Source organism: Sebastes umbrosus, chromosome 14 (genome assembly GCF_015220745.1).
Source record: "Sebastes umbrosus isolate fSebUmb1 chromosome 14, fSebUmb1.pri, whole genome shotgun sequence".
Classification (NCBI taxonomy): domain Eukaryota; kingdom Metazoa; phylum Chordata; class Actinopteri; order Perciformes; family Sebastidae; genus Sebastes; species Sebastes umbrosus.
The window spans coordinates 10,239,597-10,265,821 of NC_051282.1; the positions used below are offsets into that span (position 1 = coordinate 10,239,597).

General features: G+C 43.9%; 1 protein-coding gene across 13 annotated transcripts in view; it reads right to left on the minus strand.

Annotated features, from left to right (window-relative positions):
- ep300b (E1A binding protein p300 b) overlaps positions 1–26,225 on the minus strand; it is a 41,562-nt gene continuing 15,337 nt past the window's right edge. For 2 of the 13 annotated variants that reach the window (XM_037792640.1, XM_037792638.1), the window contains exons 14-30: positions 25,580–26,176; positions 24,492–24,731; positions 24,130–24,316; positions 23,524–23,675; positions 20,334–20,573; positions 18,890–18,978; positions 17,696–17,806; positions 15,229–15,285; positions 14,760–14,837; positions 14,088–14,155; positions 13,337–13,487; positions 11,150–11,410; positions 10,734–10,899; positions 9,510–9,677; positions 9,243–9,404; positions 6,402–6,683; positions 1–4,848 (exon numbers count right to left, since the gene is read on the minus strand). In XM_037792640.1, the coding sequence (XP_037648568.1) occupies positions 1,393–4,848; positions 6,402–6,683; positions 9,243–9,404; positions 9,510–9,677; positions 10,734–10,899; positions 11,150–11,410; positions 13,337–13,487; positions 14,088–14,155; positions 14,760–14,837; positions 15,229–15,285; positions 17,696–17,806; positions 18,890–18,978; positions 20,334–20,573; positions 23,524–23,675; positions 24,130–24,316; positions 24,492–24,731; positions 25,580–26,176 (6,465 nt within the window). In that variant the 3' untranslated portion in view covers positions 1–1,392. Of the gene's footprint in view, positions 4,849–6,401; positions 6,684–9,242; positions 9,405–9,509; positions 9,678–10,733; positions 10,900–11,149; positions 11,411–13,336; positions 13,488–14,087; positions 14,156–14,759; positions 14,838–15,228; positions 15,286–17,695; positions 17,807–18,889; positions 18,979–20,333; positions 20,574–23,523; positions 23,676–24,129; positions 24,317–24,491; positions 24,732–25,579; positions 26,180–26,225 lie in introns of all 13 variants that reach the window. The other 11 variants (XM_037792649.1, XM_037792646.1, XM_037792648.1 and 8 more) reach the window with 8 other exon arrangements.

The following is a 26,225-nucleotide window of genomic DNA, read 5'->3' on the forward strand; positions in this document are numbered from 1 at the left end:
TCACTGTTGGTAATTTTCATTTTTATTATAAAAAACAGTATTTGAGTCCACAGTTTGTGTTTCCTTTGTACAGTAAAAAATATTAAATTAAACTCCCAAAGTTCTTAGCAGAAAGATAAAGAGGATGGAGTTTGAGGGGAGGGAGAGCAACTTCCCCCAGAGGAAGAGGAGGAAGAGAAGGAGGGGGGAGGGGATTTAAAGTCCAAGGGGAGCAGCAAAGGGGACGAGGCAGAAAGAGACGGAGAGCGAGTGCTCCTACTTTTCTCCTCATTTCTGTGCAACACAGTTCATTTGGATCAAAATCCTCTGTTTACTCCAAACAGCGGAATCCTAAAAACACTAAAAGGAGCCCCACCCCACCCATATTTTTTCACATCCCAGCCCATGTACGCAAAATGTTTCAGGCACACAGGTATGCACCCCCCCTCCCCAAGCCTCCACTGCTCCATATTAAGCGTCTTTAAAGGAAGGAGTGCACACACATTCGAGGGAGAGGGCTTGCATGTTTGCGAGGGAAGAGTCCCTTCCAGCATGACCGATGTCCAATACAGAAGCTGGTCCGCCGGGACGTCACAATAAGTCCGTTCAACATCTCAAACTCACAGCAGACCCTCAACCACTGCAAGGAAACACTGACATTTAATTATTCCCACCTGGACAGACCCAACTAAAGACATCTAGAGTGAAATGAAATATCCACTACCCCCGTCATAACAGTCAATAACAAAAATATATTTCTATACGAATTGTAGCAGTCTCAGGGTACATAACAGCCCCACCCCACCCCCCAAAAGAAAACAATAAATAAAGCAAACCCAAACATTAAAAAAAAAAAAAAAAAAAAAAAAAAAAATGAAGATATGCATCATGTTTGGATTTACATTAATAATAATCCACATCACTCTGCAAAACAGAAATAGACAGACAGACTGAATGATGGGGGAACCGATAAAAAAGTTCTTTGCATTAAATCATTTCCTCTTTAATTCTTGACCACTTTTAAAATCTTAAAAACATTTCTTAAAAAAGGCAAGTACTCCTATTTACCCCCGAAAATATCACCTTTCTTGTATTCAGCAAGAGGTGGAGGTGAGGGGGGGGTGCTAGAGAAACCATCCCCCTCTTTGTCCACAATTGGCAAAAAAATATATTAACAGCAATAACTTACAATTCATTTATTCTAATTTATTTAACGACTGCTTGATTTATTGTTCATCTCCCATAGGAAGTTCAGTTCAATGCATCTTTATTGAAAACATTTTAAATAACATTTAATAATAGTATAAAAAAGAAAGGCTAAGTAATAACAATAACACTGTCCTGGGTGAGTGCAGTTTGTGCGAAGAATCACGGAGCGTTTTTCAGCTCGACTTGACACGTTAAGTAGAATTCCTACATGATGTCTAAAGGGTTGTGATTCATATTCTGGCCCAGCGGGTCCTGACCGTTGCCCCCCGGCCCGTGTAGACCGGCCATGCCGCTCAGCTGAGACAGCATGGCGCTCGGGTCCGACCCAAACTGCTCCATAGAGTTCTGTTGCTGCTGCTGGGACGTCGGCTGTTGTTGCGGAGGGCCCACCATGCCCGGGTGGTGCTGGTTCAGGTGGCCTGGGTGTGGGGAACCCGTCTGCATCTGGGGAGAGATGTGATGTGGGGAGGGCTGAGGCTGCATGCGCGGGGACGGGCTGGAGTGTGGCGGCTGGGACTGGGGTCTGGGCGAAGGCTGCGGGGATCGCACCTGGTTAGCTAGCGACGTGGACATCGCCTGGCCCTGCAGGTGGGGGTGCGGGTGTGGTGACTGGGCCATCTGTTGCGGCTGCTGAGGGCTCATGGGATTACTGTGCTGGGCTGGTGACCCCCCAGGGCCCAGATGCTGATGCTGCTGATGTTGCTGCTGCTGCTGCTGCTGCTGCTGCTGGAGCAGCCTCTGGTGGAGGGCCTGTTGGAGCAGAGCCTGAGAGGATGGAGGTGGGGGGCCACTTTGAGTGGGCTGAGGGCCCTGAGGTGGCTGCTGAGGACCTCCTACACCCCCTCCACCTGGCCCCGCATCACCCCCTGGCAGACCAGCCATGGCATTATGCTGCTGCTGCTGCTGCTGCTGCTGCTGCTGCTGCTGCTGCTGCATCTGGAGGTGGTGCTGGTGCTGGAGCCTCTGCTGAAGTGCAGCAGCTGTGGCCTGCTGCTGGGCCACTGACCCTGGGTAACCTTGCCCCTGCTGGCCTGGGGGACCTCCAGGCTGCTGAGGGCCAAGAGGCGGACCTCCAGGTGGTCCCTGTCCAACTGTAGGAGGCTGCATCCCAGGCTGGCCCATGTAGCCCTGCCCCTGCGGTGGCTGTGGCTGCTGGAACTGACCGTGATTTACTCCCATTTGTTGTTGTTGTTGTTGTTGTTGCTGCTGCTGTTGTTGTTGTTGCTGTTGCTGCTGGAGATGCCGTCTCAGGAGCAGCTCTCTAAACTGGGGACTGTTGAGATTTCCCATCTGTGACCCCTGGCCCTGCATACCTCTTCCTCCACCTTGCTGCTGTTGTTGCTGCTGCTGCTGCTGCTGCTGCTGCTGGAGAGCCGCCGCTTGCTGCTGTTGTAAACTGCTGGGCATCGGCCTCTGCTGCTGCTGCTGCTGCTGCTGCTGCTGCTGCTGCTGCTGCTGCTGTTGCTGCTGGAGCTGCTGCTGCAGCTGTTGTTGCTGCTGAACCTGCTGTAGCTGGGCCATAGTGGCCATGTTGACATTCGTCCCTCCCTGACCCCCCATGTGTATCCCCGGCTGGCCGCCACCTGCAGCATTCATGTTCACCTGTGGGCCCCCTCCAGCCATGACATTACCAACAGGACCCCCTGTGGGACCAGGACCTCCAGGGACACCACCTGGTCCACCTGGGCCCCCCTGAACCCCTTTGTATTTTGAGGCCCTCTGCTTGATAAAAGCAGCCATGAGCTGTGGGTTAGAACGCAAGATGTTGAGGACTTGCTGTTGCTGGAGCGGCGAGCTAGGTGAGCGGAGAGTCCGTAACAGCTCCTGTAGGGCTGCCTGAGGGATGTTCCCACCAGCAACACCACCTGGGACACCAGCAGCTCCAGGGACAGCTCCACCTGGGATCCCACCACCAGCACCTTGCTGCTGCAGCTGCTGCTGTTGTGCCATATTCATCAAGGCAGCGTGGCCCTGAGCTTGTTGGTGCTGCTGCTGCTGTTGCTGCTGCTGCTGCTGCTGCTGCTGCTGCTGCTGCTGCTGCTGCTGCTGCTGCAGCTGTTGTTGCATTTGCTGCTGCTGCGCCTGCTGCTGCTGCTGCTGCTGTTGTTGTTGTTGTTGAGCTGCCATCATGGCTGGATGGCTCATTTGGTTCATAATAGCTTGCCTCTGCTGAGGTGGCATCCCCTGGCTTGCCCACTGCTGTTGCTGCTGCTGAGGGTTTTGATGTGGAGCACCCATCCTCTGTTGTTGAAGCTGTACCTGAGTGGGCAGCTGGCCCTGGGGCAGGTTACCCTGCTGAGGGGATTGCTGCATGGGCCCACCAGCGCCAACCATCATCCCTGGCGGAGCACCTTGTTGTTGCTCCATGTGGGCCCGAGCAGCCGCCACTGCCGCTTGTGTCTGTGGTGGCATACCCTGGGCTCCGACCATCCCTACTGCCCCCGGGTGTCCCATGCCCATCTGTTGACCCTGACCCTGTTGATGGTGAGGGTGAGGCGGCATCAAGCCTGCAGCTGCCTGGGCCGCTTGTCTCTGCAGAGCCATCTTCCTCTGAGCATCGGCTACCTGTTGGATCTTCATGGCAATTTCTACTGCTGCCGGTGGAGGGCCAGAAGGAGGCTGCTGCTGCTGTGGAAGGGACGGCTGGCCCTGGGCCTGACCGGGAGGTTGTTGACCCCCGACACTTCCGGCCATGACGGCGCCACCAAGCTGCTGCTGGGGAGGCGTTGCGGAGCCAAGGACCGGTTTTCCCTGGGATTGATGGATTGGGGAGGAGCCTGGGGGTCTGCCGGCATACGGAGGCAAACTGTTGGGGTGCTGCTGGAGCTGTTGAGGGTTGGTCCCTGCTCCACTTTGCTGCTGGACCTGAGGAAGCATCTGCTGCTGATGTTGGGGAGAGCCCATTATCCCCCCAGGCCCGCCTCCTCCTCCACCCGCCATCTGCTGGAACTGGTGGTGAAGGTGTTGAGGATGTTGAGGAGGCATGCCACCTTGTGGGGGCATTCCACCTGGCTGCTGTTGCTGCTGAACTCCAGGTCCAGGGCCCATCCCCTGCTGCGTGACTGGGGGCATGGCCTGAGTCGGGGTCTGGGGTGTTGGGGGCTGGGTTCCACCAGAAGTTGGGGTACTGGGCGCCGTGGTGCCATTGTTCCCTGGTGATGGAAGCCCTACAACAGGTCCTCCCGGAGGCCCTACGGCCGCCTGCCCCACCCTCTGCATGCTGGCCATCCTCCTCCTCAACATCTGGGCCTGCTGGAGCCGGTGCTGCAGCTGCTGCTGCCGGAGCTTTTGCTTGATGTTCAGACAGAACGGGACGGGACATTTGTTCTCCTGACAGTGTTTGGCGTGGTAGCAGCACAGAGCGATGAGCTGCTTGCAGATGGGACAGCCGCCGTTCGTCTTGCGCTTGCAGCCTTTTGTGTGCTGAACAACGCGCTTCATCTTCTGGCAGGATGGCAGGGAGCAGTTGGCGTTGCGGCACTGGCATGCGTGGACAAGAGACTGGATGCAGCGCTGGATGCTGAGACGGCGAGAGTCTCCGGGACTCTGGGTAGCTGCTGCTGCCTGGTTGTTGCTGTCGTCGTCCAGTCCAAGCCCCAGCTTATCCATCTTGTGCTCATGGCCTTTAGTGTTGTAGCAGGTGATGCACAAGTCATAGTCCTGAAGAAGGAAGGGATGGGAAAATTAATATGAATCCAAGTACTGGGTTAAATTAACACATGTTAACACTTTCCTGTGAAACTAAAATCCTCCAAATCAGTTTTATGCCGTACAAATTGTGCAGTCCTGTCTCAAATCATGTGCCATCTTGGCTTTTGATAACCCTTAATCCAATATCATTTTACATCTTCTCTGAACAGGAATGAGTCTTTGTCACTCTTCCTGCATAGCTTTTCCAAACTTTTATCTGGGAACGCTAAGAATGAACACTCATTTGCGCCTGCAGGTGTCACAGCATAGAAAACAGTCGCCCACCATCGCAGAGATCATGACTCAGTCTGCAGCAGCAGTCCGTTCCAGACAGTGAGGTATCACGTCTTTCTCGCTGCACTAGCAGCTCAAGTCAAGACACTGCTGTGAAACCTGGGGCAGCTACCGACTCCATGTGTACCGAAGTTGCACATGGCTTTCTACACCCTCCCCAGGTCAAATGCCACAGTGGAGTTAGCAGCGACAATGACCACAGTACAACGGAAAAAGCGGTTTTTAATTGGATTGGAAAAAAACACATCTGTTAAACCACCAGGCTTCTGCTGTCTGCTTTCAACTAAAACCTCTGGCCTTATTTATTCAGCTGCCACTTCAGTAGAAAAGAATACCAGAGGATCTATGTCTAAGAATTTTGCAAACAAATTATTCAAAAATGAAACAAAAGAAAGCATATGTTCCAGCTTGAACTGAAACACTGGAACAAACAAATAGTTGGAAAAAAATGGTGCAGGCCAATGGACCAGTGCCTCTTTAGGGCCTTTACACACAACGAGGGAGTGACGAAGGAGTGGATCTGGTATGCGCCGCCCTTGTCAAGGTTGAAAGGAGTTATAAAGTTTGCCGTCCTGGTTCGGAATATAGGTGCAACTCAACCCGTTCCGCAAAATGTGATTGGGTGACGTCTTTTTTCGTGGTGCGAAAGCTGAAAAAAATCAACGTCGCTCAAGAAAAAGAATTACGACGCTTTTTTTTGCTGTGAAATATTCACGTTCTGTGTGAAAGTACAGATGACAAAAACAACAGTTTGAAAACGTATATTGATGTGCAAATTAATCGCACGAAAAAAAAAAACGCCTTCGGTGTGTAAAGGCCTAAAGGGCCATGTCCACACCATGGTGGATAAATCTGAAAAATGCTGTTTACATTTGAAAATGATTTGTAAGTGGTGGGGTCCTGAGCTCATTCACTCTGAAATGTCAGAGTGATAAAAAAAAAAGCTAAATGTAAGTTTCTTTCTCTTCTTCCAGTTAGCGAAACAACAAAACAGAAATCTGAACGTAGGTCAAATCATTGTTTTATAGCTACAAGGTTGTCTGATAACCATAAATACAGATCAAAAACAACAGCTTCATGGTGTGTTTGGCTATGTTGACATTCAAAATAAGTGATCTCAGAAAGGAAAAACATTGTTTTTATCGTGTCAACACTAAAACACAAGACTTGCTGCAGTTTGATCTCCATTTAAATTCAAAAGCGTGATTTAAGTGGGTCTGGATTCTCACCTCGCAGACGGTGCAGTGGAAGCGGGTCTCCACGTGGTGTTTACACTCGTTGCAGGTGTAGACGAAGCGGTCCTGGCTCTGGTTGTGCAGCTCCACCAACATACACATGGAGCTCCACCTGGACCTCCTGAGAGAGCTGAACTCCAGATGCTTGTCCCTGGCCAGAGTCAGGAAGGCGTCGCGGCCGTCCATCAGGTCGCAGGCCATGAGGGGGTCGGAGTCCGTGATGGGGGGCAGCGAGTTGGCGGTGGGGCCCGCAATAAGGCGGATAACAAAGAAGACCTGGGAATTAAGAGTGGAGAGGATCAGCTGATTCAGGCACTGCTCGTACAGCCCAAAGTCATAATAGTTTTGAATTTTCAATTAGTTTATATTAAATGTTAGTTTTCACTTTTCAATTTCATTTTAGTTTAGTTTTAAGAATGTGTTTGCTAGTTTTAGTTTAGTTTAAATTTTCAGAAAAGTTTACTTTTAGCCTTACAGTAGTTTTTTTTGTTAGGGCCAGGTATAATGTCTTAGAAGTATGTAGCTACATACAAAATACATGGTTGGAGAACTGTGTAGGAATTGCCATAATGTTTAATATTTTAATCTTCACCCTACATTAGTGAAGCAATTGCAGCATTGGGGCATCTCCTGGAATGTCAAGTCTTCAATTTCTGTGGTTCAAAGTCACGAGAGTTGACGGAAATTCATGCCGTCTCCTTGTTTCGGTAGCGATATATTATAGCTAAAAAAATAAATAAAACTGAAATGAATTTACTTTCATTTTTATTTTATTTTTTATTAGTTTTTACCCAGGCAATATAGTTTCAGGTTAGTATTAGTTTTTTATAAAGGTTTTCATTTAGTTTCAGTTTACTAAAAATATTTTTCACTTTTTATTTTCGTTTTAGTTTCAGTTTTATTTTACTATAATAACCCTGGTACAGTCAGGGTTTTGTCAAATTTGATTTTAGATTAATACATACATTCAGGAAAATAAATAAATAAAATGACTACCTTTACCCCCCCCGTACCATAGCTCGACTTACAGTCAACAGGCGTTACAGTGATCAAATGATCTTATTCCTGTAGATTCCTACGCCCACAGTGAGTGTAGTGTGACGCAGAGTTTCAACAACAGCAGTCACTCAGTTGCTTTTCATTTTAGTGCTGAACAGAACGTCATTTTTCTCCTGTAGTTTGTTAACTAGCAGACTCAGAAGTCACTAACTGACAACGTTAGCTGTAAATGTAAAATAAGGTTTGTGTGACAATTTCCTGAAGTTCTACAAATAGGACTATTTTAATGAATGTTTACGCCCTCCTGTTGTTTGTAGGTTAAAAGGTGCTCTGTGGAGTTTTCTTGTAAACAACCAAGTTATGAATACATTCAGTGTTACACAGCAAAACACATTGTGTGCATCCTTGAGCTCAAACAAAACATGTCAAATGCATTTCCTTTCTCACAAAACATTTGGTGCACTGTTTACATTCACGTTGACTTGGCTAGAGATCCACTATCAGTGGAATAGTGTGAAACTGCTGGCAGGAATGTGCATTGAGCTGCTGCTGATAACAGCTGTGACAGTGAGTCAAAACACTAAAAGTAACGGCCATAAAACCAAAACAATGAGCTGGATGATTGTGAAACCCTCCGTAGAGCTGAGGGGAACTGCAGAGTTGGTGATTATAGTTTTGAATTTTTAAATTTGTTTTTATTTTATTTTAGTTTTGACTTTTCAATTTCAGAATCAGATTTATTTGCCGAGTACGTGTGCACATACAAGGACATTTGACTCTGTTTTTTTTGCATCTGTCTCAACGTACTTACACAGAAACATAAATAACAGCCAAGACCAAAGACAACAAATCTGAACAATAAAGGTAAAGAATAGACTGTTAAGTACACGTTAGGTGTGTGGAAAAATAGGTGCATAGAAAAAAATATATATATATACAGTATATATATAAAAAGCACCAATGACCAACAATAAAATAAGAAATAAAAAACGTCTATATACAGGTCTATCTATATACTTTAATTAGTTTTCAGTGTGTTTGCTAGTTTTAGTTTAGTTTTTATATATTTAGTTTTACAGTAGTTTGAAGTTAGTTAGCATTTGCATTATAGCGCCATCTCCTGGAATGTCAAGTCCGTTCAGTTTCTGTGGTTCAACGTCACGAGAGCTGACGGAAATTCATGCCGTCTCTGTTTTTCTGTACTGATATATTATAGCTAAAAAAAAACTAAAACTGAAATGAATTTACGTTAATTTTTATTTCATACGTTTTTTTAACCAGGCAATATAGTTTCAGTTTATTTTTATTTTTTCTTAAATGATAGAGTTTTTAATTTAGTTTCGGTTTACTAAAAATACTTTTCGCTGCTTGTTTTCATTTTAGTTTACAATAATAACCCTGCGGCAGAGTTAGTGATAATTCTCTGTGCGTTCATCACTATGAGTGACACCTTTCACATACAAGTGGTCATGTGATTCATTGTTAATATAGATTGTAGCAGCTTTAATCCGTTATTTGTCTGCGGTCGGTAAAAGTACAGTAAAGGATGTTTTTACTAAGCTCAGTTGTTACAATAGGATAAGCTGTACCTACTCTGCAATACAACAGCTGAATATTTCAAAACAACAGTAGTGCAGAGGTGCAGCAGCGACAGAGGTGCAGCAGCAACAAGAGCTGCAGCTGCTAAATAGCAGAATTTTAATGATCTGCATTCACAGAGTGGAGTCAACATGATAACTCTGATGACACAAGTCAGCATAATGTTCTTATAATTATGCCCTATAATCCAATAAAAGAGTAAGCAGCTATTCCTATAACCAGATTAGACTTGCATACCTCCTTGTGTTTCTCCATGGTGGCGTAGAGTTTCTGGGAAAGGTCATTGGAAACGTTGGGCATCCCTGGTTTCTTCTTATTGGCTCGGCTCATGCTGCTCTTGTTCTTGCTTGTCTTTTTATTGTTCTTCTTTTTGGCATTCTTGCTGTCTCCTTTTGCGACCTGGAAAGGTTTTTAAAGTCAGTTTCAACACATTGCACTGCCATGACAAACATCAATATTTTGTGTCCAAATGAGCCTGAAAGTGATGATTACATTTCTACTCACATCTGTGCACTCATTGGAGGTGCTGTTCTCCTCCCTCTTCCTCTCCTCCTCCTCCTGCTCCAGCTCCTTGATACTCTCCTCCAGTACGTTGGGCCAGAAGTCGCCCTCAAAGTATGGCAGCTCCTTGGCACTGGTCAGCCGGTCCTCTGTCGCCTGCTTGAAGACGTCCTGAGGGACAAAGAGATAATTGTTTAAGTGCTTGTAATGCCTTTAATGTCTTTATTAGCTTTTTCACTGTTATAGGAAACAACAACCGTGATATTTAAAAAATGAAATATTGATATTATGGTAATAATGTACATGATAATATAGTGTAAATAACTTAAATTTAACTTGTAGTGAGATTGCCTTGGGGCTTGACTAGGGATGTCACGAGAACAGATTAGTGTTGTCAAAAAAATCGAAGTATCGATACTGAATATTTAGCAATGCTTCAACTCTAATTTTTCCACAGTATCGATACACGGGTACCCGCTGTGATTTCTGCTCTCTCTTCTCTCCGACAGAGAGTTGACACACACACACACACACTGCTATTTATCTTTTAATAAACGCCCTCAACATTGTGTCCATTCTTCCCCGTGGTATCGAAAATGGTATCAAATATTGACATATTATGTGACAGCTATTGTATCAAAGTTAGAAATTTCAGTATCGTGACAACACTAGAACAGATACTTCGGTTCCAAGTCGATGCCAAGATTCTGAGAACGTGACGGTACTCGTTTTCTACAGTACCACAGGTACAACGAGAGCTAGTTAACGTTAGCTGTAAGCAGCCGGTGGGCAGCACAGTCCTGCTTGGCTAAATAATGGAGCTAACAATAACAATAACAAGGTTGCGTTTAGTGTCATTATGAAGCTCTATTCATTAAAAATGAGTATTGGGCAAAGGTAAATTCTAACGTTATCGTGATGTGTTCAAATGTAATCTGTAAAATGTAGTTTTTGGCGAGAAATCTGAATCAATACAGTTGGTTGAAAGCCATGTTTTCACAGCAATATAAAATAGATAATAGAGAGGGAATGATGACCTGTTTAACCTCATAACACTAGCTCTAAGTGTTTATTGTTTTGTTTTTTACTGTGGTATCGAAGCAAGGATTTTCAGTAGTATTGGTATAGACTACTAAATTTCTGGTATTGTGACATCCTTAGACTTGACTGCTTTCTGCAGTGATTAAATGCATTACACACTATAACTGAACTGAAAACATGTCTCACCTTGTAATCGTGGACGATGCGCTCAGCGACGGCCTTGTCCAGCATCTTCCTGTACCACTCCTGCAGCCGTTTTGGCTTGGGGATCTTCTGGTCCGCTGGGTGACAATGGAAGATGTAATCATCCCCTTCACTGGGTGGACAGGCCCAGATGTGACCCGTTGTATACCTGACACAGGGAGACAAATCGTCGTATTCATTAGAAAAGAAGTATATTGATTTCCTTTTATTCCATCTGCCTGCTCATTTTCAAGCACTGAAAGCGGTCTGTAGCACAAAGCCTAATGAGCACACTTCTCACTGCATAATGGGCTCATATTTAAAACGCTTGTATAATGCCAAAGTTTTCATTTAGAGAAATCTCATAACTGATTTCAGCTGCTCAGTTGGGGCTTCTTGCAGGTATTATGTTCTCTTACCCCTGCCTCCTGACATACTCCAGGTAGCCTATCAGGATCTCGTGGTAGACGGCAGTTCGGAGGAGTCGAGGTTGGAAGAAGTGCACGCTGTCCAGGTACGAGATGTACACTCGTCTCTGATTGGGCGGCGGGCAGTCCGAGCCGTACTCTTGAACGTGCATGCCGAAAAAACACACATCCGCTCCCTCGACGTCCTCAAATGCAAACAGGGCTTTCATCCTGTAGGGGAAGGACGCGCACATCTCTCCACTGTCAACAAACCTGGAGGGGGAAAAAAAAGCCAGGGTGAGGAAAACGGCTATGAAATCCTAGAAATGTCATCAGCAACTCTTTCCTGCTGCGTCTTGACCATAATGTTCGTTAATGTTAATGCTTGATAACAGATGAGATGCAAGATTGAAACCAGTGACTGGACTATTTAACTAAACACATTACAAGCCTCAAACACAAGGATATTAACTGAATGTGCAGCACACATATCAGCCAGGACTCCGTACAAAACCACAGCACAGAATGGATTGGGCAATTTAGTGTGGGATGCGGTATGACTGTTAGCATTTTGTGGAACAACTGGTTAGTTTTCCCAAAATGATTATGAATTGCCATTAATACTATATTATCTCACTTTTAAATTAAAGGGCGGGTCCATCTGGATTTTTTTTTTTTAAATAGAAACACCCACTCAGCCGTTAGCAAGAAGCAGTGACGTAGGTTACCAAAGTACGCTAATCAATAAGGCTATGAATAATGTGAACGCTAGCATTAGCTGAGTCAACGTTAGAATTGCTAAGTTTGGAAATAACTGAAAGGGTTCATTATGACATTTTTAAGTAGGGTTGTAGGTATACTCCCATGTTCTGTGAGGTAGAATTACTGTTTTTGTGAATGGAGTCTGGTGGGGAGGTAAGGCGGCTGTGGCCGGGAGCAGCAGAAAACCTCGTCATCAGACAGCCCTTTCTGACGGGGGACTGAAGCTGTTATATCACGGTCTTCAAAGCCATGGGAGTTAATTCACAAAAACAGTTATTTTACCTCACAGAGCATGGGAGATGCTGGTCTACCGCGGCATCGATTGGTTAGTTTGTTTGTGTTATTTTGTGACTTTCGGATCGGAACTAACATGGCGTCCACACAACATTACATTCTTAGCGTCTGTGCCGGTACTCCTGTCTGCCTCTCCAAACTGGGAGCGTGTCGACCACCATCTAAGTTACTGTAGGTAAGGTTTTAGAAGGGCTTGGGAAAATAGCATTTCGAGGCTAAAACATACGTACGAACACCACTGGGAAGCTACAGAATTGACAACACGCAAACTTTACTGTATTGCTGTAGCGATAGATGGTCTAGAATTCATTAGTTGGCTGTTGTACTGAATCAGTTTGTTGCTTCTGAAATAAGAACTGTCCCACTACTAATGTGCATTAATGCTCTACCAATATTTCCCACACTTATAAACAAACTCTGCATTCAGACTTGCCTGTTGCCTGCTTTACTCTGCATCACAGCCAACCAGCTGTTGCCTAGCAACAACAACCTTATGCATTTGTTTTTACATTGGCGTGGAGGACCTGGAGCTCAGAAACTGGTCCTGCAGAGGTGCTGCTTTTTTTTTTTTTGTCATTGTAGCATCTTACACTGTTACCAGCGTTTTAATTTTTGATGACCGTGTACAACTGATTATTCAATTTTGACTGAATGAGATCGACCAGATTATTTCTCGACACACACCGGTTAGATATCACAATGTTCAGCTTCTCCTGGTTATTCAATACCACACACTACGTTTCACAATAAAGCCTATATTTACAATACGTTCGTCTAATTTTGTCTGCAATAACATAACCACAGCTAGGAATCTGTTGTAAATATTGCAGTGGATTTTAATGCTTCTTCATGCACATGTTTTGTCATTTACATACTTTAATGCATGTAGATCAAAAGGAGGCCAGTATGATCTGGTATTGCATTTAAGGTGAGTCTGTTTGGCACCAGGATAAACTGGTGATGTACTTAATTGTTCACCATTTCACAGTCGGCTGAGCCAAGAGCATGTTTCCCTCAGGAAACCAAGGTGGTAAGCCATATAAAGGTGAATTGAATGTTTTTAAGATGATAGTGGTCTTTTTTTCATATGCGGAGGTCAATCTCCACTTTAAAACAATGTGGAAAAGAAATTAGACCTCTTACCTGGACTTCATGCCCGGCTTGACCTCGACCACCTTGTCTGACACGTGGACCACACGGATGGTGACGTCGCCAGAATCAGGGAGGTTCTGCCGCTTGATGTAATCGTTTACTCGTGTCTCCAAATAGCACCCCAACTTGGTCTGAGGAAGCCCTGCAAAAGAAGAAGGGTGAAGAAAGAGGGGTGGAATTCAGAGAAGAGTTTAATTTTAATATATCACACATTGGTCTCAGTCAAAAGCAAAAATCCTGATGACTGATTTTGATCCCCAAAAATCCTTAAAAGTATTACAGAGTGGAATGTTTGGAAAATATCTAGGGCTGCACCCTCTTGGTCGATTAGTCGACTAATCTGTTGTTTTGGTCTTAGTCGACTAAGATTTCCTTAGTTGATTCATTGTTTTTTTATGTTTTTTCGTGTTGAATGACTTATTTCCAAGAAACTTGTGATCACATCTCTTGTAAACACAAGATTTAAAGTGATGCTTTTGTGTGATTCGTTGTAGAGAAACTCAGTTTCACAGATCTGTCGATTAAATCAACTATCATATGGGTGTTAGTCGATTAGGCATATCTAAGTAAAAATATAAAAAGTAAAAAGACAATCGAATTAGGAGTACATTGATGCAGTGTTCAGTAGCAACAGAGTTCGTGTTTTGAAATACTGGTATTATAGCAAATCCAACGACAAATTGTGAATGAAGGAAAGGAGGCAGGCAGAAATGAGCCGGTAGCTCAGCGTTACTCCACTTACGTTTGGCTGCGTATTTGTTCTCTTTCCGCGTCTTATTGGCCTTTTTGAGGCAGTTGTCACATACAAAGCTGTGGTTAGGGAGGAAGCAAATAAGAAATGGTTAAATTTGCAGGTTACTATCAGCCCTTTCACACTCAGCACCAATGACAGTGATTAAGTGGCTTTAATCCAGAGATGACTTAGTCTTTCATGTCAGTCTTCCTTTCTTTAAACAGCTTTAATGACTCTGAAATTGCTTTTAATTACAAACAGACCACACATGAAGGGAGATCAAACTTTGAGAAATGAGAGACTCTCTCTCTCTCTCTCTCTCTCTCTACACACTCGGGCTGCAGGACTTTGTTTGCATGAGCAACTGTTGCTGCCACATTGGCAGGAGTTTTCTGTCCTGATGTAATGACCAAGACTCTTAAATATTCTCAGTTTCAACACTTTGTCCAAACTGCACTTCAAACTGTTGGAACTGTGTGACCTTGGCTTAAAACAGCACATCTGCAGCTATTGTACTCATGTGTGTGTTAGGGGTTACTAGCTGTACTTTTTCCAGCACCTTTATTGATGTTTTGGAGGATTTTAAAGCTTTTCAAGGCACACAAAAGGTCAAATTTATTTATTTTGCAAGCCCAGTCACGTAACAGAATGTACAGTGTGTGAGTATGATAGCTGGCTCACCCCGACGGCCATATGGTATCATTATGCAGGACGCAGATCTGGTGCATTTTACGACTGCAGTCAATACATTCCACGAGCCTGAGAGAGAGCAGGAGACAAAAGACAGACGCAATGTCCAAAGTTAATCAGGCAACGTGTCACATATAATAGAAATACCCTGTTTGTTCCTCTGCAGGAGCTACAAAGTTACTCAATAAGTAAGTAAAGTAAATAAGCAAAGTTTGAACATCCAAAGTTATTTGTTAAATGAAAAACTTGTGACCATCATTCACATATGATAATTACTTAATCATATTATTTATCCTTATTTGTATATAAGCACCTAATTCAAGTGGCTCAAATACATTCTTTAATCTAAAGTCAGGATCTAATTTAAACTAAATACAAAAAATCATTGATCTTACAGCATCACAGAGATGGTGTGAAATCATTTTAAATGGGGAATTAATGAGTTAAAAAGGGGACGTACAACTCCGGGTCGAGTGTGTCGTTCTTCTTCCGTTGGAACTGTTCTTTGTTGATGGACCTGTGGGACATATGAGAAAATAAACCACTGTAACAGACACAACAAGGTTATCCTCTTCAGACTGCAGGCTGTATGCAGGATCCAATATCTCCAATTCAGAACATGCATAGAGAAATTCATAATGTGCCCACTAGCTAAATATTTTATCACTACTTATACTGAATATTTATCCCTCCCCTAAGATAACAGAAAATAAACTCTTGTCTTGTGCGAGAGTTTTAAATACAACATGGTTACTGTAAGATGGTGATGTGAAATACTGAAAGAATTAAACTTTGTAACTAAAACAAAATCACCAAATAAGAAAAGAAGGACTTTATTTATCAGAGTTTTCTTTATGTATTGTTTTAGATTTATCTGACACATTTCAACCAAATAACAATCTCCAGTCAAAACTAAAGCTGAGCTAAAACTATTCATGATCTTTAACCTCTTAAACCCCACTGAGCTGCCGGTGGATCAGTCATTACAAACTCAAACATTGTTCAATCCCACAGAACTTTAGATGCAACCAGTGTTGAATTCATTAACAAAAACTATGACTACATATGTTAAGATAAGATTTCAGTGACTAAAACTAGACTGAAATAGATATGGGTTTCTTTGACTAAGATTAGACTAAAATGCCCTGACTTTTAGTCAACTAAAACTTGATGAAAAAAAACAGGATGAGGGTGACTAAATATGATAAAACTAACGAGGACATTTGACAGGACTAAGACAGTTAACACTAGATGCAATGGTTATTATCATTATCGATCAATCTGATTATTTTTTCAATTCATCAATTTGGTCTATTTAATGTTACAAAATGGTGAAAAATGCCCACCACAATTTCACAGCGCACTAGGTGCTTATTCTGTCCAATTATTTTAATTTACAGTGATATAAAACAGAGAAAAGCAGCCAATATTCACACAGGAGAAGCTGGAACTAGGGAATGTTTGGCTTTTTTTTTTTTTTACTTAAACAAATGGCTTAAGCCGTTATCAAAATAATTGCCAATTAATTTGACTAAATGATTAATCGTTGCAGCTCAACAGAACTTTACTTCAAATTCTAACAAAGATCCCAAAGTCGATTGAAGTAATAAATTCCTCAGTGCATGCTATACTGACCCAGATAGCTGTAAAATCTGTTGTTCTTCCAGCATCCAGCGTCGTCATTTGACATGACAGTGACGTAGTAGGAGGCAAGGAAGAACTACAGGCTGCTATTTCAGCTTAGATTTCTAGTCTCCACCACCGTTGGCAATCGGAGCCAGGGGGCGTGCTCTAGATGATGCTCAAAAACAGAACTCTCTTGTTCTCTTTGCTTGTATTGCAAAGCCACAAGCTGTATTTATACAAGCCACAATATACGGCCGAAGAATTGCATGGCTGCAGTAGGTCCTGATCAGAAGTGCGTTTTAGCAGTCTGGGGCGGCTTTTTGTAACTGTTCTCAATGAGATTCAAGCATTTTGCGCACAGCTTTTGCGTTGCTGAGCGCCTTGCATTTTTTGCAAGAGCGCCATGAAAGCCTTGAGTTGAAAAAAATTCAACTCAGAGTGCAAAAGCGGCCAATGTCATTAGTGTTTTTTTCTCATTGTGATGACTTTTGCTGGATACTCTGGTTAAGTTGTTTACATTAATATAAACTGTACCATTAACTATGAGGTAGTGTACAGTTCATGGTTTGTTTTGAGCCAACTTTAGCACTCAGTCGGTGGTTGCCTAGTAACAATAAAAAAAATAAACTAAAAAAGACGCAGCAAACAGCAAAAAAATGCTGTCTGATTGGGCATCTTCAAAAAAAAAAGAAAAAAAAAAGGCAGTGTGAGTTCACCGCGTGACCAGGAAAACTCAGCTTTCTGGGTCAATATAGCACGCACTGATTGGACATCCACATTAAAGGTGGCACATTTTAAAGGGGATATATAACGGTAAAGCGGGATGTTAAACGGTTAATACCACTGTCACTTTACATTGCAATGTTTTTCTCCATATGCTCCATAGTTTTCCATTTTACCCTTTATAACCCTTTATTTTATTTTTATTTCATTCTTATTTTAGTTTAGTTTTTTCATATACCGCTTATTATTTGTATTCTTTCCATCTGTGCTAATGCTGTCATTGTGCTGCTACAACAACCAAATTTCCCCTCTGGAGATGAATAAGGGTATCTTATGTTAACCTTAAATCCAAGCTTGTGTGTTCTTTTTTCACAAGAGATTTTTGGGGGTTAGATCTAAAAAAAAAAAAAAAAAAAAGGAGAGTTTATAACCGCTGATAGATTGAATCTTTGATGCTTCTAATAGCATCATTTTTCATCTGGACAAGCATGACTTGAAAACCTCTTAGTTTTGATGGGAGATGGGAGAGCTGTTGTCTGCTGTGTGTGAGAGGAAGGCAGGAGTGCGACGGTACTCACGTCTGAGGCTGGGAGGGGTCGTCCCCCAAAGAAACGCTCTCGCCCTGGATTTCGTTGAAACACTTCTCACAGAAGTGGTACCTGTCAGCAAGAAGCCCATATTTTGGTGAACTACACCGTTCGTCATCAGCACAGCCAATCACAGAGAGGGCACGAAGAAGCAGCCGCCAATCAGGGCAGGGCAGGACAGGCCAGGGGGCGGACACACAGGAGGAGGCAGAGGGCAAGGTAGGTCGTCGCCAGGAGGAAGCAGCCAATCGTGATGCAGGGTTTTTGTGTGGGCGGGTGTTTTGATTTTGCGCGTAAATTTTGGAGTGGATGATTGGTCACACCAAAACAGGCCAATGCAGACATCACAAGCGTTAAAAAAGGAGGGAGAGAAGGGAAGGGGGGGGACGGAGATGGGGCAGGGGGGGGTCAAAATGAATATTAAAAAAGCGTGAAATAAATCGTTACAGGTCAGACGAAGACAATGGAGGGGACAGAGAGGGAGAGGGGGGGACATGGAGGAGGGAGGGACGGACAGGATGTGAACAACAACCAACAGAGGACAGAGAGCCAAGGCAAAGCAAAGATTAGCGTCAGACGTCCAGTGGTAAACAACAACAACATTACAGCAACATGAGAGACCACTAGGAGCTGTGGACGAGGAGGGGGGGCGGGGATACGAGTCTCCGAACATGAAAGGGTGGATGAGGAAAAAATAAATGGTAAAGCAACAGAGACCCATCATCCTTTCAGTTCATTCATAAAGTGGGAACCTTCCTTCTGATGCTCAGAATGGACACCCCCCCTCGCCCTCTATTTATTTATTTATTTATTTATTTATTTATTTAAGCAAGCCGTCATGTGTTGTGCACATAAATTTACTAAGTGGGAAAAAATGGTGCAACAAATAAAGAATAACTGCCGAAGAAGACAGGAGCCCACTTTATGAATGACAACATAATGAAAATTAAAAGGGTGAACTATGAAGGTGGAAGATGGTGCCAGGGTAACCATTTGAAGCCAAATTAAAACTCATCTGTGATTGCACTGATTGCATGTAGGAAATATAATCAATGTGCAGAATACAACAAGACAAAATAACAAGCTGGCTCTCACTGGCTGCTTTTTCACAGCAAAATGTGGATAATACTATTCTGAAGGCTATCTGTGTGTGTGCTTGTGTTCCAATGTGCCGAAAGCCCTTACCTGTTCTGGTAGCTAAAATAAGCAGCGTCCCGTTGGATGGTGCATAATTGTTTTCCATAGCAGCATAGAGTTTGGGGGGAAAACTCAAACTGCAACAATAAAAGACACAAAAAGAAAAAGTTGTTTTTCTGAAACACGTCTCATACAGACACTCCTCACACAAACATACAGTACTGGGATTCATAAAGACAACTCGTAGCTCAAAACACGCCTGCATGTTTGTATGACTTCTCGGACTCATTTAGGTGGTCACACCTCACCTAAACCTCACCCTAATATTACAACTTGAAGAAATAGTTTACATTTTGGGAAATACTTTTATTCACTTTCTGGCAGAGAGTTACTATGGATGAGAGGATCCAAAACCACTCTCCTAAGTGTCTGTTAAATATAGGGCAACAGTCAGCAGCTGATAAGCTTAGCATAAATACAGGAAACTACTCTTTCACACACAGTTCCCAGTAAATTACTGTGATACTGGGACAACCTTTCAGGCACCGCTAGTGATTTTCACTGTTCACACATGTACTACATTCAGGAACATTTTCTTCTTGAACCTTTTCACACATGCCATGGATATGTCGGAATAAATGGGGCGAGGGACAGTCCATCAGATGGCAGTAATGCAACACTTATGGAAGCTAACTGCCATAAAACGCAATGTATTTAATATTTAACTACATTGCGAGACAAGTCAAATCACCCGCAAAAGCATTGGCGTAAATTCTAAACCGTAAACAAGTCGTGGATTCAAATACGTCTTCAGCAGAGTCTTGCGAATGGTTCGCTCGCTCCGCATGAAAGCGTCTTTCGTCAATCGAAGTAACCTTTTACGTGCTTTTCTCTGCAATGTTACTGCTTTCATTCACAACACAGCTGTGACAACATTTTCCCTGAAATGTTGAAAGATATGGAAGTGGGGAAACTGGCAGTACAGATTTCCTTGAATACCGATCCCCGCTTCCAACATTTCAGGGATATGTGTGTGAAAGGGACTAAAGACAAGCAGCTAGTCTGTCCAAAGGTAACGAAATCTGCCTACCAGCACCTCTAAAACGTATTTGTCTAATCTATTTCTTGGCTAGGAGCTGTTGCCAGGCAACCACCGCAGACTTAAGAAAGTTAAGCCCCCTAAAATGGACAATTTAGAGGTTCTGGTAGGGAGGTTTTATTACCTTTGGACAGAGCTATGCTAGCTGCTGGCTGTAGCTTCATATTTACCGTGCATACATGAGAGTGGTATCAATATTCTCATCTAACTCTCCATTAGAAAGCAAACATTATATTTCCCCAAATGTCACTATAAACCAATTTCTTTAAAACCTGATCCTAACCATAAATTAGTTCAATGAAAAAGACATGAAAAATGTCTTCACTAAGGGAACTATTTCTCGTCTGGGACCACATGAGTATAGAAAAACAAAGACGTATTCGCCTCTCTCACCTTCCTCCCACAGCAGTATCCCAGGCCCTGCATGACAGGATCGATCTCCGACTCAAACACCTCCGCCAGCTTGGAGCAGTACTTGTAGACTCGGGACGTCTTGCGGTTATACAGCCAGGCGTTGTTGAACATCAGCCAGATATCCTCGACATACTGCCAAGGCTCTTGGTACTGTCCCGTGTCCAGCTTCCGTTTGATGGTCGACAGGTCCATGGGGTTTTTCACGATGTCAAAATAGTCCTGATTAAGGAGGGGCGCCGTTCGGATTCGAGTGACAGTTGAGAAGGGTCAGAGGAGAGAGCAGCGAAATGGTGGGAGGGTTTGGACGTCCGAGGGACAAAGGTGAGAGAGATGTGGAAGAAGAGTATGATCATCATCATCAACGTTATGGTCATCGGGTGAAGGTGTGATGAAGGCGTTGCAGTCGACCAGGCGGGACCAGAGTAAGGAGAGAAGAGGGTGCAGGGGGACAATGTTGTTGAGCGCTGCAGAGAAGAAGGTTCGCGTGCAAACAGAGAGACATGACAACTTCTGCCCTCCAGCTCTCTGCCTTGCACCCTACAGTTAAAGTCAAGTCCCTATCTGTACTGCGAACAGGGACCAGGTGACCGCCACAAGTCTGTCCGATCCTCTGCCGCTCAGAATTTACAAAAACTAGCTAAAGATGAGATTCTATTTTACATATCCTATTGCAACTGAAGCCTTTTGAAAAACATTATATCTCAATTTGTCTTAGAAAGTAACTCATTCTGCTAATATGGCCACACAGTGCTAAAACACTGTCCAGCAGCTGGGGGAATGGTTCTCTGCTGAAGTCTGAGAGCAAACAAAGCTTTCAGGCCCAGAAAGCAAATCAGGGTGCAAAACCAAGAAGAACAGAGCAGTGGCAACTGGCAACAGCAACAGGCAGACAGAGATTTACTGTTTATAGCAACATAGTGGTTGGCATTAACAACGCCAGCAGCAAAAGTGGCAATATGATGGCAGAGTTAAAGCCAACAGTGCTGATGGGAAGCATACGTAAGAGGGACGGATGAGTCTCCAAGTTGTTTTTCTTTTCCCGTTGTCCGACCTCCGCCTCTTTCTCAAACTAAAAACACTGTTTGAGAACGGAGCAGAGAAGAGGGCGAGGAAAAGAAAGGCTTTTTGGAGATTCAACCAAAACAAATAAAAGGAGGTGCGACTTTCAAAGAGCAGGGTCCATCTCCGTGTCACCATGGTAACAACAGTTAGGAAACAGACCCTCGGTCTCTGAATGGAACCGCTCGCACGAACAAACAAGTGATGCATATTACAATGTCGACCTACAGCCAACTGTACATCACAACCATAGACTGTATATATATATATAGATGGACGACACGTCTCCAATTCCTCGCATTGTACAAAAGTGAAGTCACAATATCCCGGATAGGGGAGCTGCGCAGTAGTGATCGGGGGTGGAGCCGCGGTATTGAGGTCCCATCCACACACCTGCCCAAGCCATTCAAGAGCCGAATACGACCGCAGCTTGCTAGCGTGAGCCACCTAGCTGCTACGTTAGCACCACGGTAGCTGTTTGGTTACAAAGACACAACAACTAACCATAGCATCTCTTTAACTACGTCTATGATCAAATCGACACGTTCTATTACACAGACAGATGGTGACAGTTCTGGAAAGTTAAAGTTACATCACGTCCCTCGTACGAGTCTCCAGCTGCGCGACTACTTCTCTCAGAGCAGCTGTCAATCACAGCTGTCAATCATGACGTCTCACCCCCTTTTTATAGCATCAGCTAACTAAATAAAACCAAACTTATCAGAAAAAGACTTGAACATACATCAGCGTGATAAGAACTACCTAAAATGACAAAAAACATCTTTGGGAAAAATGTATTTGACGTGTACTTTGACTTTTTAGTTTGGCCCATGTACCATCCGCTAACATGGAGGGGGCGGGGTTTATGACCTACACTGCAGCCAGCCACCAGGGGGCGATCCAGATGTTTTGGCTTCACTTTTGGGGAGCTGTCATGTCGTCCGTCTTTATATACAGTCTATGATCACAACAGTGCAGTGTTTAGAAATCCCACCGGTTTGCAACTTACATTTTCATTAAGTGTCTGAATGCTCTTATATATTTATACAACAGAGGAAATTTGCATCACTTGACTGTGGAGGTTCCTGTAGAGAGGTGAGCCAATAGCCTGGTGCTTGCTCATCAACGCTCGAAAAATGGCATTTAATATACTTCACATTGCATGAGGCAGTGGGAGGATGGACACTGTCACTCTATTTCCAATATAATAATGATTTTAACTGTATGCAAGTACATACAGAGTCTTGTACTGAATCGAGTACTCCTTTCCCCCTAATTTGGATGCAATGAGGGTAAAAGGTATTGTCCCACCTCTACACACTGCCCACCTGAACAACGACACACTACTACTGGTGAGGAACTGAACTAGAAAGCTAGCAATGGAATACTGGGATGAAAGCTACAAAAATCATGATTCAAATTAAAACCTAAAAGTGAAAAGTCAAACAAATTAAAGTGATAAATGAAAGCAATTGGCTCATGAACTGTTGTTGGAGCTTAAAGCAAATTATGTCCTTCCTTTGGACTTTGCACATTAAAATACATAATGATGACATGTCTACATTATTGTCTCTTTGTATTTGGAGTGCTGTGAGTGACAAACAGCTACTCATTAATTAAGCATATTACTCTGATGGATACTTGGGTCATGTAATATTGGGGGGGTCTACAAATCAATTGAAATTACATAAAACCTAAATTTCAATGTCAATCTGTAGTACTAAGCCAAACTTTGAATGGTGTTCTATATCTGATTTGCATATATTTTTGCCCTTCACTACAGTTCCATCAAAGTAAAGGCACATGTTCATAAGAGTCATTGCTTTGATTTACAAAATGACAAGAAGTTTCAAAAAAGAGAACACACACACACACACAAACACACACTTGTCACAAATCTCATTTTCTTAACTTCTGACATGCAATGGGAGAAAAAAACAACTAAAAGATTAAAGAAACTGGAAGCAAATTTATAAAATAAATTCAGAAAATATGACAACTATGACAAAGGAGGAAAGAATATAAAAAGATGAAAAAGGAAAACAAACAAACAAAAAAGCTACGTTTTCAGAGGAGTTGAAGCAAAATGGCAGCCAGTGCAGTCCCTTACCAGGTTAGTTTTGTTACTAGTTCGAATACGTACGGGTATTCCCAGTAACTGGGGGTCCACCGGCTGACGGAAGGGAAGTGACTCGGGGTCCTGCCGGTACAGAGCTTCCAGGGTAGGCATCAGAGCCTGACGCAGCTCCTCCGGCTTAAAGACTGGAAAAGATGGAGCGGGAAAAACAAATGACGAACGATTAAGAGATGGATGGTAAAGGAAGAAGAGGCAGGGGAACACGTTACAAAGCTGCCTCTCCTCTGCTGCATTTAAAGATGGCTGGCAGCGAAACTCCACCCTTATTCTTCTGTGGAGCAGTTTAAACTTCGACAGCGGAGGTTTAATAAAAGTTGATGGTGCAACATAGTTAGTAAGCTACGATAGCTTCCTCCATTTCAAACTCTCCGTTCCCTGAAATGTCAGGTCAAGGCAGCTTTCACGTGTCAAAGTTCAGCAAAATTTAACTCTACATGCACTACTCATGTTTTTACTTCTTGCATTTTAATGAAAAACAGCACTTTTACTTGAGTACAATTGTTGGCTACTCTACCCACCCATTATTGTGCAGGTGGTGCTAGCTGTTAAATCAACGACAGAGTGAAGTTCCAAACTTACTTTTCTTCTTGCTCTGAGCGCTGGCTGGGGAGCCGCTGTTGGATGACCCCTCGTCTTCCTCTTTGGGCTCTTTCTTCACCTCCGGCTTCTTGTCTTCACCTGTGGGTACCGACGATGACGCTGAGAATGAAGATGTATCCATGGGCTCGCCTTTACACCCATCTCCTGACGGTTTCTCTTTCTTTATCTGAGAGGAAGATTCAAGTGTCAGTAAGAGGATTTCCTATCAATGTGATTCTTAGAAATCTGAAAATAAGACCCCAAAACCCGTTAGGCCTGAAATTTAGACATCATTTCAGACATTTCAAAACTTTTCAGACACCAGGATAAAAGTGTCAGTGAGTTGCCGTGGATAACTTTACCTCTGGTTTCTCTTCCGTCTTCACGTCACGCTGACCCTTGCCCATCTTTCCCTTGCCCTCTCCTTCGGTGTCGGCCCCTTCGTCGTCCTCCTCCTGCTTCTTCACCTCCATTTTGACATCTTCCTGGCTGGGAGCAGGGCCGTCCGGCTGGGTCAGCTGGGAGCTGGGATCGGCGCTGCTGCTGACCGAGCCTGGAGAGGACACCTGACCATCTGCTGTCAGAGAGGGCTTCGGAGATAGCTGCGGTAAAAAGAAAGAGATGGAGTGAGGTTTCAAAATTGCAAGTTAAAATCCAGATTCATTCATTTATTCATTTTTTGTTGTGTTCACACACACTCACCACTGTTTTGTAATCCAATTCAATTAATTATTCCTCAAACTCATTTTATTTTTCAAAAGGAAGTGAAGTAATTTGAAGCCTATCTACTCATTTGTAAAGTCTAAATTTCCTGGCCTTTTCATTTTTCTATGAAAAATGTGTTTTTCGATTTAATTTGTATGCATTTTAAGTATAAGTAAGAGGAAACTAGAGAACAACTAGACTTGCATGCAAGAATAACAGGGATCAGGGACTCGCAACCAAAGGCTCACTGGAGCAGAGCAAGTAGGAGGTGTAGAGCATCCCCGAATAAAGGCCTTCACGAAACCGGGGGCATGACGAATAAACAACACGAAAATACGAAATACTTGCCTGTGAATATTAAATGTTTAGGGCTTTTATTGTGAAAGGCAAGAACAGAAGGAGTGGTTCTGATCTGCGGTTCCTTTGTCAAAGTCGTGTTGCGGTTTCATAAATATAGGCGCAACTCAACCCGTTCCGCACAATGTGATTTATTTTAGGTGCGAAAGCTCAGAAAAACGACTTTGTTCCGGAAGAAATTGATTTTTTCGCCGCGTAATATTTGTGTTTTGTGTAAAAGTACTCATGGCAAAAAACAGTTTGAAATAACATATTGACGTGCAAATTAACTGCACGAAAATAACGCCACCGGTGTGTAACGCCTTTAGGCTTAAAGGTGGTTTAAGGATAACAAGTCTGGGTGGGGAAAAGAGTGGGCAAAGTAACGATAGCAGGGTGAGTTACTCACCGGCGTCTGTGGCCGCTGCAATGGCACATGAGCATTCTGGGTAGGCACCGAAGAAGCTTGACCTGCTTGGGGCCCTGAGGAAGCTACGCCCCCAAGCGCCTGCTGTGGAAGCTGATTGGCCTTCTCAGAGTTCGCCACCTGCGACGATGGCTGCTGCTGCTGGGAAGCTTGTTGTTGTTGTTGTTGTTGTTGTTGTTGTTGTTGTTGTTGTTGTTGTTGTTGTTGTTGCTGTTGTTGCTGTTGTTGCTGTTGTTGCTGTTGTTGTTGTTGTTGTTGGTGCTGTGGAGGGGGCAGCTGGGGTGTGCTGGGAGTCTGTGGCTGTGGGGTCTGAGAACGAGGTAACGTGGGGGGCGTTTGATGCGGTTGAGGCGTTAAGCTGCGTGCCGGTGAGGGGGAGTTTGTTCGGATGGGCGGGCAGTGAGGGTAGGAGTTCGGCTGGTTGCGGGGCGAGGATGGAGGCAGGCTGGGTAGAGGCCCAGAACCACTGGCACCACCAGATCCCATGGAGCCTACCGGGGCTGCGGAGCCTGGAGCCGAAGAGGCAGACTGTGCTGCAGGGCTGCTGACTGGGAGGGAAGGCGGCGTTGACATCTGGTTCTGCTACGGAGGATAAAACAGAGGTTAGAAATCTTTCTTATAGAAACTT